Raw genomic sequence first — 20,360 nt, forward strand, 5'->3', positions numbered from 1 at the left:
GAAAACATCGCTTTCAGCGAAAGTCCGAAACTTACCTCTCCAACTGATGTAGCCAAAAGATTTACAATTTTCTCATGGGGAACGGCCACCACACTTTGATTGTTGATTTCGATGATCCGGTGTCCGACGCGGACACCTCCCCGTTCAGCAATTCCTCCGCGAAGCAAACTACAAATCTGTACAAAATATTTAAAATAAAATTACGAACGGTCTTCAACATGAACACATCTATTCAACATACCACTCCATTCTGGACGCTGAATCCCAGCTGGTACTTGGTATTTGGCCGTTTGATCTTCACCTCCACGACCGGCGCGCAAGGAACTACAGTAAACTTGACCACCGTTTGATTCTTCGTGTTCTTGATGTAACTTTGGCATGTGGACAGCGGTAATCCGACCAAGCTCAACCCATTGATGGCAATGATTTGGTCTCCGATGTTCAGCTGACCACACCGAGCTGCTGCACCGGCTGACGCCAGATTGGCAATGACCACCGTCGGTAGCATGGAACCCCAGCCGGACTCCACGATCACCACCCCCAGGATCTCGCCTTTGGCCTTCGGTACCACCACCTCCTTTTGCAGTTCCTTTTTGGCAAAGATCTCCAACTCGTCGCCGAAAATTTCCTGACTGTTGAGCACCTCCTGGTAGTCCATTTCCTTCATGAAACTGTGATCCTCAATTCCGTTCGCTTTCAAAAACTCCATGTAGGCCACCTGGAATGCCTGCCCAATGGACTGCGCTATAAACTGAGCCTCGTCGCTCTCGAACACGTGGCATATCATCTTGGGCGTCCGGTTGCCCTTGGGATTACCGGCGGTTTTCTGCGGCGGAGTAGAACCCGACGGATTTGCTTGGTTAGCTGAAGGTCCGTTACCATTGCCACTTCCTCCCGAGTCTCCCGAGTCGACGTCCTGCGGCACGAATCGTCTCCGGGCCATCAGCACCACCAGATCGCCAATGTCGGCGATGTAGGAAATCGTTCGCAGTGCATGGTCCATCATGATCTCCTTCAGGTCCGTGTTCAGCACCATGATCTTTTCGGTCGATATGAACAGATCGACTTCGGTACTGGGCTGTGGTTCTCCTTCCGGGGACTGCAAGACAAAATTGTTCATTATTATAAAGCATGTTATGAAATATGTTTAACCTTGCTAACTTACCAAGGCCTACCCGAATGACAGTAGCGATACATGTTAAATATATGCAAATATCAGGAGCCAGGCATAGAATGACAAAGGAAACAGAGCAGAGTTTACTAAATGATGCATTTAATGAGTGGTCATTTTGAACAAAGAAGTCCTGAATCCTGAATGGGGCACGAACGAGTATTTTCAAGAAAAAAAAAAGAATAACCAATTTGCCGAATCCTTTTTTTGTTTCTAAATCCTGGAAAACAGAATTTGCTAATTTCAAAAATTCACCCAGATATTCAAAACATTGCAGAAATTTAGTAATTTTAAAACTTCCTGGCACACTCAGTGGATAAACCTAGAGTTAACCAGGTCATCATCATGTTGTCTGATTCTCGAGATACATAAGCATTATAAGATCCTCTAGCGCAGCCTAGCGGATATATCGAGGATCAACTCGGCATCAACATTTCAAAAGGGCGTAACTGCTTTTACAACCAATTACTTCTCACAGAGCTGTGCATCGTATATCATTCATCTTACGCAATTCACATCCATTAAACGAAAGAGGAGGATTTTATCTTTCTATTTGTGCTAGTGGATTGCTCGGGAGGGATGAGATACGGTCCACAGCTTTATGAGAAGGCATTGGTTGCAAAAGCAGTTACGCCCTTTTGAAATGTTGGTGCCGAACTAGGATCGCTCAGATCAATAGGCAGCATAAAAGAACAGAAAAATGTACTGTCACAATTGATTTATCTTTCCAAGTAACAATTCAATTGCTGATTGATTTTGTTTTTAGTCAAAATCTGCAGTTTTATAGCGATTATTAATTAAATCATTGATGGAAGGCTTTAAAACATCCATAAAACCAGAATTCAAGGATAAACATTGTTGGCGAACCTCTAGGAAAGCCTTCGCCGCAGTAGTAGTGAGTCCCGTTACGCCCTTTACAATACGCGATCCGAGATCTGTCACCAATGACACCTCTGAGTCAAAAGAAGATTTGTCAAAACCAACGATTAATTTCGAGCGATCGTACATGCGTTACATTATCTCGTACATTAAATTAAAGCTATTATTCTAATAAAATTGAATTGTATTGGCTAATAGTATTTTGCAACTGAAAAGGTGAAAAAGGTGAAATTAAAATGTATTATGAATCATGCTAAAACTAAACTAATTGAACAGGAATTATTATCTGGGAGAATTGAGGAGTTCTAGTTTTGGAAAAGCCAGCGAGGAACACCAAATGTAAGAATTTGAAATTGGCGTAAGGAAACCTGTTCTATAAAACTTAAAATATATTTCAGCTTGAAGCTGCGTTCTACGTTGCTGAAAAGAGGTGTTGATCCGTCGCAAAAACCGAAATTCTCTCCCAACAAACATTTTTTAATATGGAACGTTCTGGCATGCATTACGAACACAATATACACTACCCGCCAATAATATGGAATCGTTGCAATACTCAGTATTGCAGCACCCAAAAAGAGGAGGAAAAATAGAGTAAACCTAGAACCAATTAGGTTGTGGGTACGAGTTGCATTTTGAAAGAGAATTAGGGGGGTCATAAGTGAGTTGTGCCTCAAAGCCCTGAAATAATCACATTTAAGGGTGATGCCAAACTTTTTTGGGCGCTGCAATATTCAGTATGAGTGTAGCAATATGTGATTCCATATTTATGGCGGATAGTGTACCTTCTTGGCTGTGAAGAACTAGCCTAAGTGAAAATTCACGAATAAAAAGAAATAAAAAATATACTTCTTGGCTAATTTATAGCCATTTTAAGCTAGCAATAAAACTGCTCGAATTCTCAGCAGATGGCGTTGCGTTCATTAGTAACGACTCAATGCCGAAACTATTGTCGTTTTCGTTTTTGCGGCGGTGGTACACCGCTTCGTGCTACACTTTCTACTGAAAAAACGAACATTTTCGGTGCAGACACGGCAAATATTTGGCTAATTTTAAGTAGCGACGAGCTTCCTAAAACTTCTTCACAGAATAAACAAAATGCGACAGAAATTTTGATTTACTGTCAAAATTTCAACCGCATGAACAGCGCAGCTAAAATGAAAGAAATTTACAAAAATATTTTGAGCACATCTTTCTCGGCTATTCTGGCAACGGAAACCAGCTGGGATGAAAGTGTAAAAGGTGAAGAAATTTTTGGAAGCAATTTTAATGTATTCAGAGACGACCGTAATTTTTACGAGTCTAGTAGGAAATCTGGCGGAGGAGTTCTCGTAGCTGTATCTGCCAATTTCAACTCAGAAATAATTAATACTTCAAAATTTTCCGAATTTGAGCACGTCTGGGTGAAATCACACATAGCAGGCGAAACACATGTATTTGCTTCCGTGTATTTTCCACCAGACCATGCTCATAAAAGCACCTATGAAAGCTTCTTTGAATGTGCAGAACAAGTTTTATCGCAGCTGCCTCCTGAGGTTAAAGTTCACATCTACGGTGATTTTAACCAACGCAACGCTGATTTCATTCTAGACTCTGAAAATGAAAGTATTTTTTGCAATTTCTCATCGTAATAGGCTGTTTTACCTCAAGCAAATCTGACAGGAAAAGGCCTACTTTCCCACACCAATTAACAGTGCTGTAATGGTTCATTACAGCACTGATTTGCGTTGCGTAATGAACCATTACAGCACTGTTTTCAGTTTTGGTCAACTGCTTGATGCTTTGTGGACGCAGTTTTGAAAAATTGTGACAACCGCACAATATAACCTGTTATGTTCAGATTTTCTTAATCATGGGTATGAACATCAGTGTGCAGTTTGATGAAAAAGTTTTGTTAAAAACTATCCTCAAGAGTAATTTATGAAATTGCAAAAAACGTTGTACGCAACTCGGTGCAGAACTCGATTTTTCCAGCACTCGTCGTAATTATCCAACTCGGCAAGCCTCGTTGGATAAATGTACGACTCGTGCTGTAAAAATCGTCATTCTGCACCTTGTTGCGTAAACTACTATTACTGCCAGTCGTTGGGGACAATGCAACATTACAGTTCATCTTTGACAAAATTTCTAATTTAGGACTGAACCAAATCAATCATATTAAAAACAGACAGAATTGCTATTTGGATTTTTTACTGACGAACGTTTATGAGGATTTCTGTGTGTCCGAATCATTAAACCCATTGTGGAAAAATGAAACGTTTCACACGGCAATCGAATACTCGTTATTCATACATGAATATGTAAGACCCAACGACTATGATTTCGTGGAAGTCTTTGAATACCAATCAGCGAACTATGAAATAATTAAATTAAGATTGAATAGCATTGATTGCCAAACAATTATTCGGAATGAAGGAAATGTCGAAACGGCAGCATGCATTCTCAATGAAATTTTACGGGAAGTTATCAAACGAGAAATTCCCACAAAGAAAATACGTCGACAAGCAAAATCGCAAGCAAAAAGCACACAAAATCTACAAAAACCACCAAAGCGATGAGAACCTAGCAAAATATTTGGAGATCTGCGATCAACTGAATCTAGCCATCAGTAATGCATTTGAAGAATACAATTCAAAAACTGAACTTGAAATAAAGTCCTGTCCAAAGAACTTCTTTAATTACGTAAAAACAAAACTAAAATCTGACAATTTTCCATCCGTAATGCATCTTGACGAAAATTTTGGGGATAACTCGGAAAAAAACTGCAACCTTTTTGCAGAGTTTTTCCAAGAAATCTATACCACATTCTCGGAAGACGATCGTGACCGTGACTATTTTGCATTTTATCCAGAATTTTCCAGGGATATTGGAGTGAGTCAAATCCACGTGAAGGAAATCCTAGACGCCCTAATGAACTTAGACGCGTCCAAAGGTCCTGGCCCGGATACGATTCCACCAATTTTTATGAAAAAATTAGCAAAAGAGCTTACTTCTCCATTATTTTGGCTTTTTAACAAATCACTGGAAACTGGAATATTCCCTAAAATATGGAAAAGCTCTTTTTTAGTACCTATCTTTAAATCCGGCCGAAAATCTGATATACGTAATTATCGTGGTATTGCCCTCATCTCTTGCATTCCGAAACTTTTCGAGGCTATAGGAGGCAATCAGTGAAGTACTAGATTGAAAGTAGTGAGCTGGATTTTTGTATGGTGAGATGATCAATTCTCCATTTCTGCAATGAAATGGTTCAAACAGCGTGGGTATTATGATTTCTTGACTAATTTGATGCTGTTTGAGCAAAAGTTTGAGTAACTGTGTTGTTGAAGTTGCATGAAATAAATAATACAACAACAAAGTTACCCAAACTTTTGCTCAAACAGCATCAAATTAGCTAAGAAATCATATAACCCACGCTGTTTGCACCAATTCATTGCAAAAATGGAGAATTGAACATCTCACCATACAAAAATCCAGCTCACTACTTTCAATCTAGTACTTCACTGATTGCCTCCTATTGTCAACGAAAAGCTTTTTCTCCAAATCAAAAATAGAATCACTGGAGCACAACACGGCTTTTTCAAGGGTCGCTCAACAACAACAAACCTGCTTCATTTCGTTGACTTTTCCTTGAATGCAATGGATAATGGAAACCACGTAGATGCTCTTTATACGGACTTTAGTAAAGCATTTGATCGCATCGATATACCAATGCTGCTTTTCAAACTGGAAAAAATTGGATTTGAGCCAGGCCTTCTTAAATGGGTTGAATCATACTTAACAGACCGCCAGAGTATTGTGTTGTTCTTTGCTGTGCATGCATCACTCCTGTAGTAGGGGTGAGTATGGCAGCATAATCGATCGCGATCGCTATTGTCTCGAGTGAAAATAAAAACAATAGATGCGCGGGTGTTTAGTGTTCAGTATAGTGTTGTTCTTTGCTGAGTATTGTGTTGTTCTTTACAGAGAAGAACATTAATCAAGACAATTAGATGATCGGCATTGAACCAGAAAAACCCCACAACAATTGGTGAGATCTTTCCAATATTATTTATTTATAAATAATTCTACTTCAGTATATTTATTTTATAACTGCATATAAGTTGAAAATTCGCTATTTTCAACATCCTTTCATCTATTGGAAGATGCTTCAGTTCTGGGCTCTTTCTAAATTGATGAAGGGATTTATAAATGCTTGCAAGGACTTGGCCAGGTGTGTGGAGCTGAGTCAATCTATGACATTGTAGATAGTAGCGACATCAGCAATGTCAATGGAAATATTCAACTTTGAAACTTCATCCAAGATTTGTGCAAGTATTCATGCTATGCTATGCTATGCTATGAATCATACTTAACAGACCGCCAACAAATCATTAAATTTGATGAAACCAAATCGAAACCAATTCAAGTCACTTCGGGTGTCCCTCAAGGCTCTCATTTGGGACCCCTTCTTTTTATCATGTACGTAAACGACATTTCCTTCATTCTCAACAAACTGAATGTATTAATTTATGCCGACGACATGAAGCTCTTTCTGGAAATCAGAAATGAAGAAGACATCAATGTATTCCGCAATGAAATAGACAAATTCTACATATGGTGCAAGAAGAGCTTATTAGAACTGAATGTAAAGAAATGCAACCTAATATCATTTAGCAGAAAAAGAACAACACCATATATTTCAATCGCATTAGGAAATCAAATTGTGGAAAAAAGTGATAGAGTTAGGGATCTAGGCGTAATATTAGACTCTAAGCTAACTTTCGTAGACCACTACAATACTATCATTCACAGGGCGAACAACATGTTAGGGTTCATAAAACGGTTCTGCTACAACTTTCATGACCCATACACAATCAAAACGCTTTTTGTGTCATATGAAAGATCAATCATGGAATACTGCAGCATTGTATGGTCACCATTTTCAATCACACATGAAGAAAGACTCGAATCTGTACAAAAACAATTTCTTCTATTCGCTCTTCGTAAATTAGGTTGGACTTCATTTCCTCTACCATCATACAAAGCACGCTGCATGCTTATAGACATACTTGCTTTCGTAAATGATATCGTTTCGCAAAGGATTGATGCATCTGAAATCTTATCGAAATTAAACTTTTACATTCCTTCAAGGCAACTAAGAAATCGAAACTTATTTCATACAAACCATCACAGAACTAATTATGCCAAATTTGGGCCTTTGAATCGAATGATGGATATTTACAATCAGCATTGCGAAACAATCGACTTTACAATGTCTCGGCAAAATCTAAGAAAATATTTTAAAACCATTCGAAATCGCAACACATAACCAGGGTATTCAATCTAAATTTTAATTTTACACATAAACTTTTTTCTTTTCAAAATATATAAGAACATTAGAAGATAAGAGAAATGTGTACAAATATGTGTACTAGTCTACGCTGATTGACGAAATAAATAAATAAATAAATAAACAAGCCCAAAAAATGATCAACACAACTTGAGTCATGGCAACCTTGGATGAATATTGGTTTTCAATGGCAAATATTTGGCATAATGCAAGGCATAATGACAAGCAGTGTAAGGGCACTTTTACAGCTAACCTTTCATCTAACTTAAGATAATTCTACTCAATAACAAGTTCAATTTATTTGATTTCATGATGATAATATTCGCCATTTTTGAGGCGCATTCATTGTATGCTTCTACAATCCCAATATTTATGGTATAATTGAATGCGCATAAGCAGATATCTTCTCCTGGCCTTTACTTGTTTTACGAAAAACTTTCCTTCTTTGGGTTCGATCATAGTTCACTGGAAACACTGGAATCTCTATTTTTTTTTCCTCTATTTCAAATTTACATCTCTTTTGTCCACTAGGGCACTGCGTGAGCGATTCCAACTGGAAGCTGTACTTTGTACAGCGCCTAAATGTATTCTACTCAATTCAACTATATCGAACTGGTTGCCGTTGCGCTGCTTTCACTTTCTACTCTATCATGGTAGAATGATGAGCACGGGATGCTGATGTGTGGCTATTGGTTGTTCTTTTTTCCAGTCCAATTGGGGTTCATTATGAGTTGCCGTTCGCCGATGTCCAAGTATCCGGGTTCGTTTGAGCCATGGGCTCAGACGAGGGTCAGTGCCAGCTGCTCTCAGGGGGAAAGAGCAACTGACGAAAGTGCCGGGGCTGGGATCGAACCCATGACCATCCGCTTATAAAGCGAACGTGTGGACCACTGCGCCACGGGCCCCGACCCAGAATCTATATTTATGTCATGGGCTGGAGGTGCACAAATAAAAAAGGCATACATTGATAAGGGCATAAAAAGAGGGAATTTTGTGCATAAATTAAGTCCGGTCAGGACTTTCATGAGGAAACTTAGTTCGCAAAAACAGGTCTTGTTCCTAGGTATTTGAGATGGGACCAAGGGGTTTTCCAGGAAGTTCCCAGAGAGCCCCAAAAAGTGGCTTCAGGGGCGTTTCAGGGAGTTGTTTGAGGGGATTCCAGGAGGCTCTAAGTGTGTTCCGATAGGCATTTTTAGTGTTTCATTGGGTATACGGGAAGTTCAGGATCTTTAAGGCGATTCAATGGGGGTATCAGGATCCTTTGAAGACAGAGGGTGTATGTAACGAGAGGTTTTGAGGTCGTTTGATAGCATTTCAAGTACGCTTCAAAGGGTTTTCAGGTGCGTTTCAGAGGGTTTCTGGAGCCTTTTGAAGGCGTTCTAAGGACTTTCAGGGGTATTTTAAATTGATTATGGGGTTTCAGGGGAGTTTTGAGGAGTTTCAGGAGCACTTAAGGGGGTTTTCAAGGTCATTGCATGGGGGTAATAGGAAACTTCCAAAAGTGTTCCAAGGGGTTTCAAGAGCATTTCAAATGGATTACGGGGATTTCAAGGACGTTTTAATGAGATTTTGAAGGTTTCAGGGGCCTTTCGAGGCATTTAAAGGGCGTTTCAAGAGGTTCCAAGGTTTTTTTTTCTGGGAGGTCTCTGGAGTTATACGGCCGACAGGGGTGTTTCAAAGGGATTACAGGAATTGTAGGAACGTTAGTAGGGGGTCCGCTGAAGCCCCCTGAAGTACCACTGAGATCCCTTGAAACAATCTAAAACGCTCCTGAGAGCCATCTAAAATGCCATTGCGACCTCCAGGCACCCCCTGAATCGTGAGATCTCTAGGTACTCGCGAGATCCTCTGAATGCTCCAAAACCACCTTTGAGACCCCTTGAAACGCCACTGAGACCAAATGTGACCATTTTTTTTCTTTATATCCATGGGAAGAAAATCTGTTTAACAGGCACCTGGACAGGAAGGTCCAGGTAGTGTGGGGCCGACGCGATTTTACCTGCAGAAGGCAAGGGTATTACTTCCCATCATGCCCTATCAGTTGCTCCAGGAGGGGTTTGCTGACAGTGGGGCCTCGACCATCCCCGGCACTACCTGCAACCCTCTGAAACGATGAAACAACCTTGGGACTCCCTGATACCCCTTGAAGTGCCCTTCGGACCCCTGAAAAAAAACCCGATTTAATCCACCTATGGTGAACAGAACCCTTCTTACACTTATTAAAATTATTGTTGTATTATTTGTATTTAACAATTTTGTTTTGTGGAATTGACCAAAAGTTCTAGAAAATATTGTGGATTTGGCATCTAGTGGATTGGTTTCCAAAATAGCACCATGGACCATGGACTAAACTACCAGAAATGCCAGACACTTCCTAGAGTCTTGAATGGAATGTTTAAAAAATAGCTTAAATATTCTGGAATTTTGTATCTTTTATTAACTGCTAAAAGATCTTGAATCGATTAACAAATGGGTAAGAAAATCAGCGAGATACACTTTGTCTAAATCAGTCAATTAAATTAGCTCCGAAGTACTTGGTATTCATGGTTATGGTGTAAAAACGACAAAAATGATATATCTACTAAGTTAATCAGTTTTGGCATTAGCTAGTTATTTTGGCTGTCTGGTTCTTCAAAGCTTTCATTTAACATATTGTTAGTTTCCATAAAATTCCTGTGTATTTGTTATTTATAATTTTGTTGAAAACAATAACCTGCTAGTATACACTTTGTATGAGGTCAGCATCATTTATTCAAAATAATTTCCCATAGACTGGTCAAAAACAAATGCAAGATAACAAGTGAATATAATAAAAAAAGAATTTATTGAAATACTCTTCGTAAGATATCTCAGTAATCAAATGTCGAATCGAAATAAAATTTCAGGGCCTTATACAAGCATATTGTAGCTTTCATTTGGTGCTTAGAGAACCAAAATCGGTTGACAGATGGCTGAGATATTTATTATGGTACCCTTGGTCAAAAATCTCTCAAAAAGTTAACCTGTATTACTCCCAAGTACTCTTTGAAAGATATCTCGGTAACCAAATGTCCAATCCTAATGAAATTGTATAGGGTTATACTAGAATGTTGTAGCTTTTATTTGGTGCCAGGATAACCGAAATCGGCTGGCAGACGGCTAAGATATTTATTATGATACTCTTGGTCAAAATTCTCAAAAGGTTAAGTTGTATAAATCCTAAGTACTCTTCGAAAGATATCTTTGTAACCAAATGTCCAATCGAAATAAAATTTCTGGGCGATCTACTAGGATGCTGTAGCTTTCATTTGGTGCCAAGAGAACCCAAATCGATTTACAAACGGTCGAAATATTTATTATGATACACTTGGTCAAAAATCTTAAAAAGTTTAGAAGTATGACTCATAAGTACTCTTCGAGAGATATCTCGGTAACCAAACGTCCAATCGAAAAAAAAATTCAATAGCGTTCTACTAGGATGTAGTAGCTTTCATTTGCTTCCAAGAGAACTCAAATCGGTTGAGAGACGGCTGAGAAACGTGCGTGACTTTTTATTGTAACGCACATACACACACACACACACATACACACATACACACATACACACACACACACACACATACAGACATTTGCTCAGTTCGTCGAGCTGAGTTCATTGGTATATGAGACTCGGCCCTCCGGGCCTCGGATCGAAAGTCGGTTTTTCGAGCGATATTTATACCCTTCTTATAGGTGTAAGAAGGGTAAAAAGGCTTTTCCTACATACATTCCGTGATATTTTTGCTACTGTTTATTGAGCTCAAATATTACAAAGAGATAGTAACTTTTATACAATAGATGCAATTGCATTTTCATGCAGAGCTCCTTGAGAAACCAAATTTGATCATAAAAAAAGGCTTTTCCTACATACATTCCGTGATATTTTTGCTACTGTTTATTAAGCTCAAATATTACAAAGAGATAGTAACTTTTATACATTTGATGCAATTGCATTTTCATGCAGAGCTCCTTGAGAAACCAAATTTGATCATAAAAAAAGGTTTTTCCTACATACATTCCGTGATATTTTTGCTACTGTTTATTAAGCTAAAATATTACAAAGAGATAGTAGCTTTTATGTATTTGATGCAATTGCATTTTCATGTAGAGCTAACTTGGGAAACCAGATTTGGTCATAAAATAGGCTTTTCCTACATACATTCCGTGATATTTTTGCTACTGTTTATTAAGCTCAAATATTACAAAGAGATAGTAGCTTTTATGTATTTGTTGCAATTGCATTTTCATGCAGAGCTCCTTGAGAAACCAAATATGATCATAAAAAATCTGTTGACAAACGTCTGAGAAATGTATTATGATACATTTCATCAAAAATCTCTCAAAAGCGTAAATTTCATTACTCCTTAGTACTCGTGGAAAGATATCTCGGAAACAAAATGTCCAAGCGGCATGAAATTTAATAGCATACTACTTGGATGCTGTAACTTTCATTTGATGCTGAGAGAACTCAAATCGATTGCACACGGCTGATTCATTTATTATGAAGCATTTTGTCAAAGACCTCTTAAAAAGTTAAGTTGTATTACTCCAAAGTACTCCCCGAAAGATATCTCGGTTACAAAATGTCCAATCGGAATGAAATTCAAAAGCGTTCTTCTAGGGTGCAGTAGCTTTCGTTTCGGGCCTTAAGAACCCGAATCGGTTGATAGACGGCTGAGAAATTTATGGTGATACACTTTGTCAAAAATATCTAAAATAATTAAGTTGTACTACTCCCTAGCACTCTTTGAAAGATATCTCGGTAACCGAACGTCCAATCAAAAAAAAATCAATAGCGTTCTACTAGGATGTAGTAGCTTTCGTTTGGGGCCTTAAGAACCCAAATCGGTTGATAGACGACTGAGAAATTTATGGTGATACACTTTGTCAAAAATATCTAAAATAATTAAGTTGTACTACTCCCTAGCACTCTTTGAAAGATATCTCGGTAACCGAACGTCCAATCAAAATAAAATTCAATAGCGTTCTACTAGGATGTAGTAGCTTTCATTTGCTTCCAAGAGAACTCAAATCGGTCAACAGATGGCTGAGAACCGTGAGTGACATTTTTTTGTAACATACATACACACACACACACATACACACACACACATACACACACATGCACATACAGACATTTGCTCAATTCGTCGAGCTGAGTTGATTGGTATATGTGACTCGGCCCTGCGGGCCTCGGATCGAAAGTCGGTTTTCCAAGCGGTATTTATACCCTTCTTATGGGTGTAAGAAGGGTAAAAAACACAAAACCAACCCCCTCCCCCTGAGACCGTTTGAAATGCCCCTGAGACCACCTCAGATGTCCTTAATGCTTCCTTAAACGTCCTGAGACGTCCTAGTATCCCGTGAAGCACCCCTGAGATATCCGCCTCTGCAAACCCTCTGAGACCCTATGAAGCCCGTTCCTAAAGTGTCCTTGAGACCCCCTGGACTCCCTTGGAAACTCGAGAAACCCCCAGAGACGACCCTGAGACCCCCCGGAACGGTCGTGAGACCTCCTGTAACCCCTTGTAACCCCTGGGAACCTTGAAATGCCCCTGAGATTTTCTGGCCTTTGTAACCTCCCATTACTCTCCCCTATAAACGCCTATCTATCCGTCGTTGCCATTGTTATTATCATTATTACGTTATTATGCACTACAGTAAGGATTCGTTATACACGGTGAGTGTTACTTTACACCCACGGCGATTTTCCGGCTACCTTACATCCGATTCAGATTATTTTTTGTAATTGCGGCATATCGTAACCCAATTACCTTCCAAGAATTGAATTGATTGAAATACAACAGAGAAATTGCAGTGGGCGTGAAGTGGGTGGCACCATGTATAACGAATCCTGTCCTGACTATTGATATATTGATTTTGAATAACTCGTCCTCTTTTTGTGCAGAGCATAAAAAAGGTGCATCGGATAAAAATGCATGAAAATAACCTGCATACAAAAGGTTTTATTGTGAGGCGCAACAAATTCTTTGTTGAAAAAAGGACAACAACCAGTTCAATAAGGTTATCATCATAGCCGCTATTAGAGTGTGGAAACAATATCAACTAAGTTTTGAAACGGTTTTATTTCTATCCCTAATATGGCTTGCAAAACCTCTCCGAGATTGGTCAATTTGGCCGGAACCCAATCCAATGCTACATTGTAGACTTCGTATGCATGCACTCTCTCTTTGCTTGTTAAAATACAGTTTCAGAGAAGATCCAAGGCAAACTTTCGAAGTACCATGGTTGATTTTGTTCTTCATGAGATATGTGTGCTTAAAATCGTGAGTAGGTGCAAAAGTCGGCCATTGTGTCGGCTATTTAAGGTTTTTTACAAGTCCGCCCTTTAAACGCGTTTCAGGAATTTTAAGGAGCATTACATGGGTGTCGAAAGCGTTTAGGCCAATCAAGCCTTTCTGGTTTCAAGAGATTTCAGTGAGGTTTCAAAGGATTTAAATGGATTTCAGATGCGTTTTAGGTGGTTTAAGACAGGAATCCAGGGCGTTTGAGGCTTTAAGTGACGTTGCAGGGGCTTTCGAGGAAATTAAGGAGCATGTCAGGGCTTTATCAGACTGAATCTGTTACTAATTGTTTACTGAGAATGAAAAATCACCAATATCCATTTTCAGTAGGTAAACTGGCCAACTGGAACATATAAAATTTTGCCCTGATTTGTGCTCCTAAACATTTGAAAAATATGAATAGTACCCATCGTAGTGACAATCTTTGGACTCCACCGAGCATTTATTTCAGGGGGACTCAACGAGATTTTATGGTGTAACAAAAGGTTCAGATCGTTTTAAGGGATTTCATTGGGGTTTCAGGGCGTTTCAAGGGGTTTCTGGGACATTTCACGACGTTTCAGGGGGTTTGATGGGCATTTCATTAGGATCTTAGAGAGTTTCAGGAGAACATCAGGGGAATCTCAAAAGTTAAGGGGTTACGTGGGGGTTTCAGAGCGTTTCAAAAAATTTCAGAGACATTTAAGGTGATTTCAAGGGACTTAGGGATTGGTTTAGAATTTAGATGATATTAGGGAGTTTACGAGGGTCGCCTATTTATTGCACCCATAAACAAATAGAAACGCTCCATAGAAAATCAAAAAGCGCTTCATGAAGAATGAACATATGTTCCATGAAAATGTGCAATGTTATCCATAAATAATTGAAAACGTTCAATACTTTATTAAAAATGTACCGGTAAAACATAAAATTTTCTTTTTAACCCTCGAGAGATCGCGCTGTTGTATTTTGTACAACACGTTGAAAAAATCTCGCCTTTTGTACTCAGCATTAGCGTGGTGCTGACGCAGGTAGTCAACCGCGCGAGTTACGGAAGGTTAAAAGTGAAATTTTGCACCATTTAATAATACTGAAATGCTCCATAATAAAATACAAATGCTCCATAGAACAATGCAAATGTTCCATAAAAAATTAAAATTGTATCCATAGTAAATTAAATATTGTTCCATAGAAAAATTAAATTGCACCATAAAAAATTGAAATTGCACCATGGAAAACAGTGTAGTTCTCCATAAGTATCATCAATCTGCACCATAGAAAATATGAATTGCTCCATGAAAAATTGAAAATCCTCCATAGATAGCATATTCTCATAATTAAATTCGACAGGGCTGAATTGCTTTACATTGCACTGCTTTAGTGGTGTAAATGTTTAAAGTTATGGAAAATTTTAATTTTTTTATGGAGCAAATTGTATTTTTTGTTGGGCAGTTTGATAATACTGATGGAGCATTTGTCTATTTTCTATGGTGCAATTTCATTTTTTATTGTGCAATTTAATTTTTCTATGGAGCAATATTCAATTTTCTATGTGTACAATTTTATTTTTTTATGGAGCATTTGTATTTTTCTATGGAACATTTGTATTTTCTTATGGAGCTTTTCAGTATTATTAATTGGTGCAAAATTTCCCTTTTAATGTGAAAATGTTATGTTTTACCGGTACTTTTTTTATAAAGCATGGAACGTTTTTAATTATTTATGGGTTGCACATTTTCATGGAACATACACTACCCGTCATAAGTACGGACTCACAAAAAGTATTGCAACAGTATTGCATCACCCTGACCCACCTCAATATTTCTAAAACTAGAACACCTACAAAAATGCCACCTTCAGAAAAGTTGTTGCTTTTGGGCTTCTGAATAGCTTTGCTGAAGACAGCATCTTTGTAAATCCTCAGGTTTTGAAGATATCGAGGTGAGTCAGGGTGATGCAATATTGTTGCAATACTTTTTGTGAGTCCGTACTTATGACGGGTAGTGTATGTTCATTCTTTATGGAGCGCTTTTTGATTTTCTATGGAGCATTTGCAATTTGTTATGGTTGCCATAACCTTTTGCCGTTCAAGAGATGCCTAAGAGGGCGTTTCAAGTGTTTCCGAGAACGTTTCAGAGGGGTTTCAATGAGGTTTCAGAAGCTTTTTAAAATATTGTCACAAATTCGTACACTGATATGTCGATTGTTAGGCATATCTCTTTCCTCTCGGCTATTTCACCGAGTTCGAAGGTAGATGACAATAATATGATATTGCTTCTACGTATCTGCTGGAACGGGTTTTTGACACTATCCGGTGCCAATCAAGATGTGTACATTGTCAGTGCGATAATTGTAGGGAAACGTTTTTACATACTTAAAATCACGTTCGAAAAATGATACAACGCTTGAAATTATATGCGCCTGGATTTATTTGGTGTTAGAAGTGTGTTCGGTTTTTTAAGTAATCGAGTTTTTGTTGTGGATTTTCAAACTTAGAGTAAAGCTTTTCGTATTACATATATTGATCTGTTTTGTCACATAAGTTGTCTAATGGCTTATACATTACACGAAACGCCAACATGATTGATGATGCTATTGATATCGCTTGGGTTCCTCGCTACAAAAATGTCACAATGTTGAAAGAAGAAGGCTTACTTAAATATTTTAATATTTTCTTTAATGAACTTCACATGACAAATAGAATAATGTCACTGTTGAAAATGCTTTGACATCCATGTGCATAACAGAAACATGTGCTCGATGAACAAATTGAGATTTGAATTATGAAAAGAAATCCACGTACTCCGGTGGGACTCGTACTCACGACTCCCAATTCGCTAGACGGGTGCTTCTATTCCTTCAAACTACGGAGTCACTCGACTATCTCCATCGACAGTAGGCGTAGAACTGAACTTGATTCCACAGTCGCACATGGTTTTGCTTCTTTTAACAAACCAAATCTCATTCGAATAATGTGCTTCGCAAAGCGTCCACTACACAGAACTGAGATTTCTACCAATTACCACCGTAGATCCTTCTTGACTTATATTTAAATAACTTACACAATTCTTTTTAACCCTCAACTCAGCCAGCCAACCATAACTAAGGTTTCGTAGTATACTCAATCCATTAGCCCCTCTCATCTGAAGATAGGCTAGATCAAAACTCAAGACCCTTAAGATCGAAAGATAACTATAATATCGAACTTAAATGATGTTATTATAATAGTACCTTAATTCGAGATACAGCTTCCTCCGCTTGCATCATGCGGGTTGATTTAGTTGGTTGACCTTCACAAACCAGCTGGGTGGATCCGAGGTACCGCGACCGAAATAGAACTCCTTCAATCAAAACTGCAGCAACCCTATGGTAAAGAACACATGTTTTACCTAAATATTTGTCGTCCCGTTTTGGTGAAATGTTAACTTACGATAAATACAACGTTACAGTAATTAGTTCCACGAAGGCATGACATTTTGAGCAAAAATTTTAGAAATGTTATGGCAAAAAAATCAAAACAGCGAAACACCTACCTTCTTTGGTTTTGTTCCTTTTCTTTTTGTCAGACTTTGAGCCATCCGATCCGTTAGGACTGCCACTTTCAATGACCTGATTCTCGATTTTGGTTGGAGACTGCTGATGACTTCCGGCCCGTGAGCTCGGACAATTTTCATTGGGACAATGCAGACTGATTAGATTTCCACTCTTTATACTGTTGTTATTCATACTATTCTGTACAGTGCTGCTAAGCAGCCCCGGTGACGCCTTGCTGGACGTGACAATCTCCGGAAGTGAGCTGGCCGGTTGAGCAACCGTTACCGCACTGGCAGGCGACAGTAACGTCGAAAGTCCCTGTCGTAGCAAGGACCCCTGGTTGTTGGGTTTGCTTCCATAGAGCGACGTTCCGCCGTTGGCACCCACGGGGCCAGTCTGCTGCTTAGGGGATAGTTTGTGCAATAGAGAGCGTGTTTTGCGGTCCGTCCAACTTTTGCTGTTATCGTCGTAGAAGCCCTGGTCATCCAGCCTCTGGTGACCTAGCAATCTATCAGTCTCCAAGTCCGTGTCCGGATCTTCATCATCATCAAGAGCACTTGTAATCTTTGCGCTGTTTCCATGCAGCAGGGAGTCCTTTTCCGTGGACAGGTTGGTCGACCGCTCTGTACGGTCGCCTGCCGTAGGAGTTGTCGGTAGTAGCAGTCCCGGCGAAGAATTGTTCATCATTGTGGGTGATAAGGGTACCAACTTGCTTTCCCTTGAGCGGGGTATCCACACTGGAGAAATCGACGGAACCGGAGACTCTAGCTTGTCCGACACTAACATGGAATGCTTTTCGTAATTTTTCATGGTTGACTGTTGATGGGTTGGCTGCTGTTGCGTCTGTTGAGACGATGGGCATGGTGCTTGAGGGTGTGTGGGAGATGCGAGCGGTTTGTTACGTTGAAGACAGGTTCGTATATCTTTCAGGGCTGCCTGGACCTCCGAACTGGCCTGCTGTTGATTCTGCAGCTGCTGTAGCGTAGTCTGTGCGTCACAATCGATAGAGGATTTCCTATGTGGAGCCGGCGCTGGTGGCGGAGGTGTCGATTGGATGGTGTCTGTGAGGTGAAAATATTACGGTAAAACATTTATAGGTATATCATATGTTTTGATAATCTAAGGAAAATCTATGCAAAGTGGTCCAAAACAGGGCCCTATAGCTGAAGTGATCAAGGCTCGGGCTTTCAGCAATACCATGCAATGAGTACCCTCGTTCATAGAAATTATAAAAAAGGTCATTCAGATCCCCCGGACTGCGACAAAATTACGGACTGTCATGCCTACTCTTCATCATCGCTCTAGATGTTCAGATGGTTTGAGTGACGCTCCAGAGGCTTCAGGAAGTGTTTAAGAAGTGTTTAAGAAGTGACACAGGGGGTCTCAGGTGGATTCAATGGGCCCTAGAAGAGTTTCAGGGGTTCTTAGGGGCGTTTCAGAAATTTTATGGGACGTTCCAAAAGGTCCAAGGCACGTTTCAGGAGGTTTCAAGGGCGTTTTGGGAGGTCTTTGGGACATCCCATAAGACATTAGATGGTTCCAGGGCGCCTCAGAACGTTTCAGTAGATTTGAGGGTTGTTCTAGGGGACTCAGGAGGTTTTATGTGGCCCAAAGACCATTTCAGTGGACTTGATAGGCTTTTCAGGGGTTTCAAGGGACATTCGAGGGCTTCCCAGGGGGCTTCAGAGTTTTTTTTTCTGCCTTTCTCGTCCACCAAAGTGTACCGAAAGGCTATATCTTAACTCAAAAAATAAATTATTGATAGCAGTCTCGGAGTGTCAAGTCACATATACCAATCAACTCAGTTCGACGATTGGAGCAAATGTCTGTAGTGTGTATGTGTGCATTTATGTCTGTGTACAAAAAGGTCACTCACTTTTAAGGCACTTCCTTTGGCCGATTTAACGGATTTCAGCACGAACCGTTTTAGTGATCCGAACCAGCACCGGTGAAACTGGCCATATATAAAACTGAACCAAACTCCATCATGCGACAAATCAAATTGCGCCGATATTTGTAACCTTCAGCATGGTTGACAAACCATAAACTCCACGATGTTGGCTCCACTCTCACAACTAACGGATGATCGCCGTCAAATATCAGGATTGCCAACTGTCCGGCCACTGCTGTAATGTCTCGATGTCTGGTCTTCGGCGCGGAAACCCAAAAGTGGGAATAAAATTTTGTGGTTTGCGCACAATACTGTATTTGGTAAGGAGAAGATGTCGGAGTCCAAAAATGACGACCAAAATGTTCTGGATGGTGGCTCCAAATTCAAAATGGCGGCTGTTTATTGGAGTTTTAGACCGACGGAGTTTTAGGATCTAAAATCATTCAATACGGGTATATTTGGTAAGGAGATGACCGAAAAAAAAACGATCAACGATCACATCTGACCTAGCATCTGACTAATACCAAACTGGTACCAATTGCACTGAGATCCAAATGAATAAAGGCTAGGACACTCCACTTATTCTCAAAGTGCAATTTAAGCAGTTCATACATTTTTGATCAATAACGGCACCGGCTACGTCCTTATAGTCAGTTGGGAAGGAAAAGGAATGTTGGAGTGCACTGGTTGTTGCTACTAAAGACCGAGATCACCTCTGCATCCCCACAACCAGCACGAACTGGGGTATTTGTTAGACCGAAAGGATGGGAGATCTGGGAGTCACCGTTGGGTCGGTGATGCGATCCATGGATAGGGGATATTTATAGTGTTCGTAAGGTGATAGATTGTGTGGTGGTTACTGTGAAGGGCAAGCGAACAGTTCGCTTTGGTTGCATAACTTGTAGGCGTTATATACACTGTGCTGAGTAAGTTGGAAGGAAGGGAAACGAATTCGTGCAATTCATTTCTTGTTCTAGCGATGGCTATAAACATATATACAAGAGTTGTATACACAGAGAAGAGAGAGAGAGAGATAAAGTGGATAGAAAGATACAAAGTAGGATGAAAGGGACGGGCCAGGGATTGAACCAATGACCTTCTGCATACGAATCAGAAGCGGTAGCCACCAAGCCCGTAAGGAGATGACCGAAGTCCAAAAAATGCGACCAGAATATCCAAGATGGGGGTCTAAAGTCTAAGATGGCGACTCAAAATTCAAGATGCCGGATGTTTCATGGAGTTTCAGGCTCTAAA

General features: G+C 39.7%; 1 protein-coding gene across 5 annotated transcripts in view; it reads right to left on the bottom strand.

Annotated features, from left to right (window-relative positions):
- Positions 1-20,360, bottom strand: part of LOC109422876 (serine-rich adhesin for platelets) — a 209,378-nt gene that overhangs the window by 25,302 nt on the left and 163,716 nt on the right. For 2 of the 5 annotated variants that reach the window (XM_062845304.1, XM_062845305.1), the window contains 2 exons: positions 17,215-18,276; positions 12,661-17,034 (listed from right to left, as the gene is read on the bottom strand). In XM_062845304.1, the coding sequence (XP_062701288.1) occupies positions 16,901-17,034; positions 17,215-18,276 (1,196 nt within the window). In that variant the 3' untranslated portion in view covers positions 12,661-16,900. Of the gene's footprint in view, positions 1-35; positions 177-241; positions 1,100-1,165; positions 1,172-12,659; positions 17,046-17,214; positions 18,277-20,360 lie in introns of those variants that run through there. The other 3 variants (XM_062845308.1, XM_062845306.1, XM_062845307.1) reach the window with 3 other exon arrangements.

Source organism: Aedes albopictus, chromosome 1 (assembly GCF_035046485.1).
Source record: "Aedes albopictus strain Foshan chromosome 1, AalbF5, whole genome shotgun sequence".
NCBI classification, from domain to species: Eukaryota; Metazoa; Arthropoda; class Insecta; order Diptera; family Culicidae; genus Aedes; species Aedes albopictus.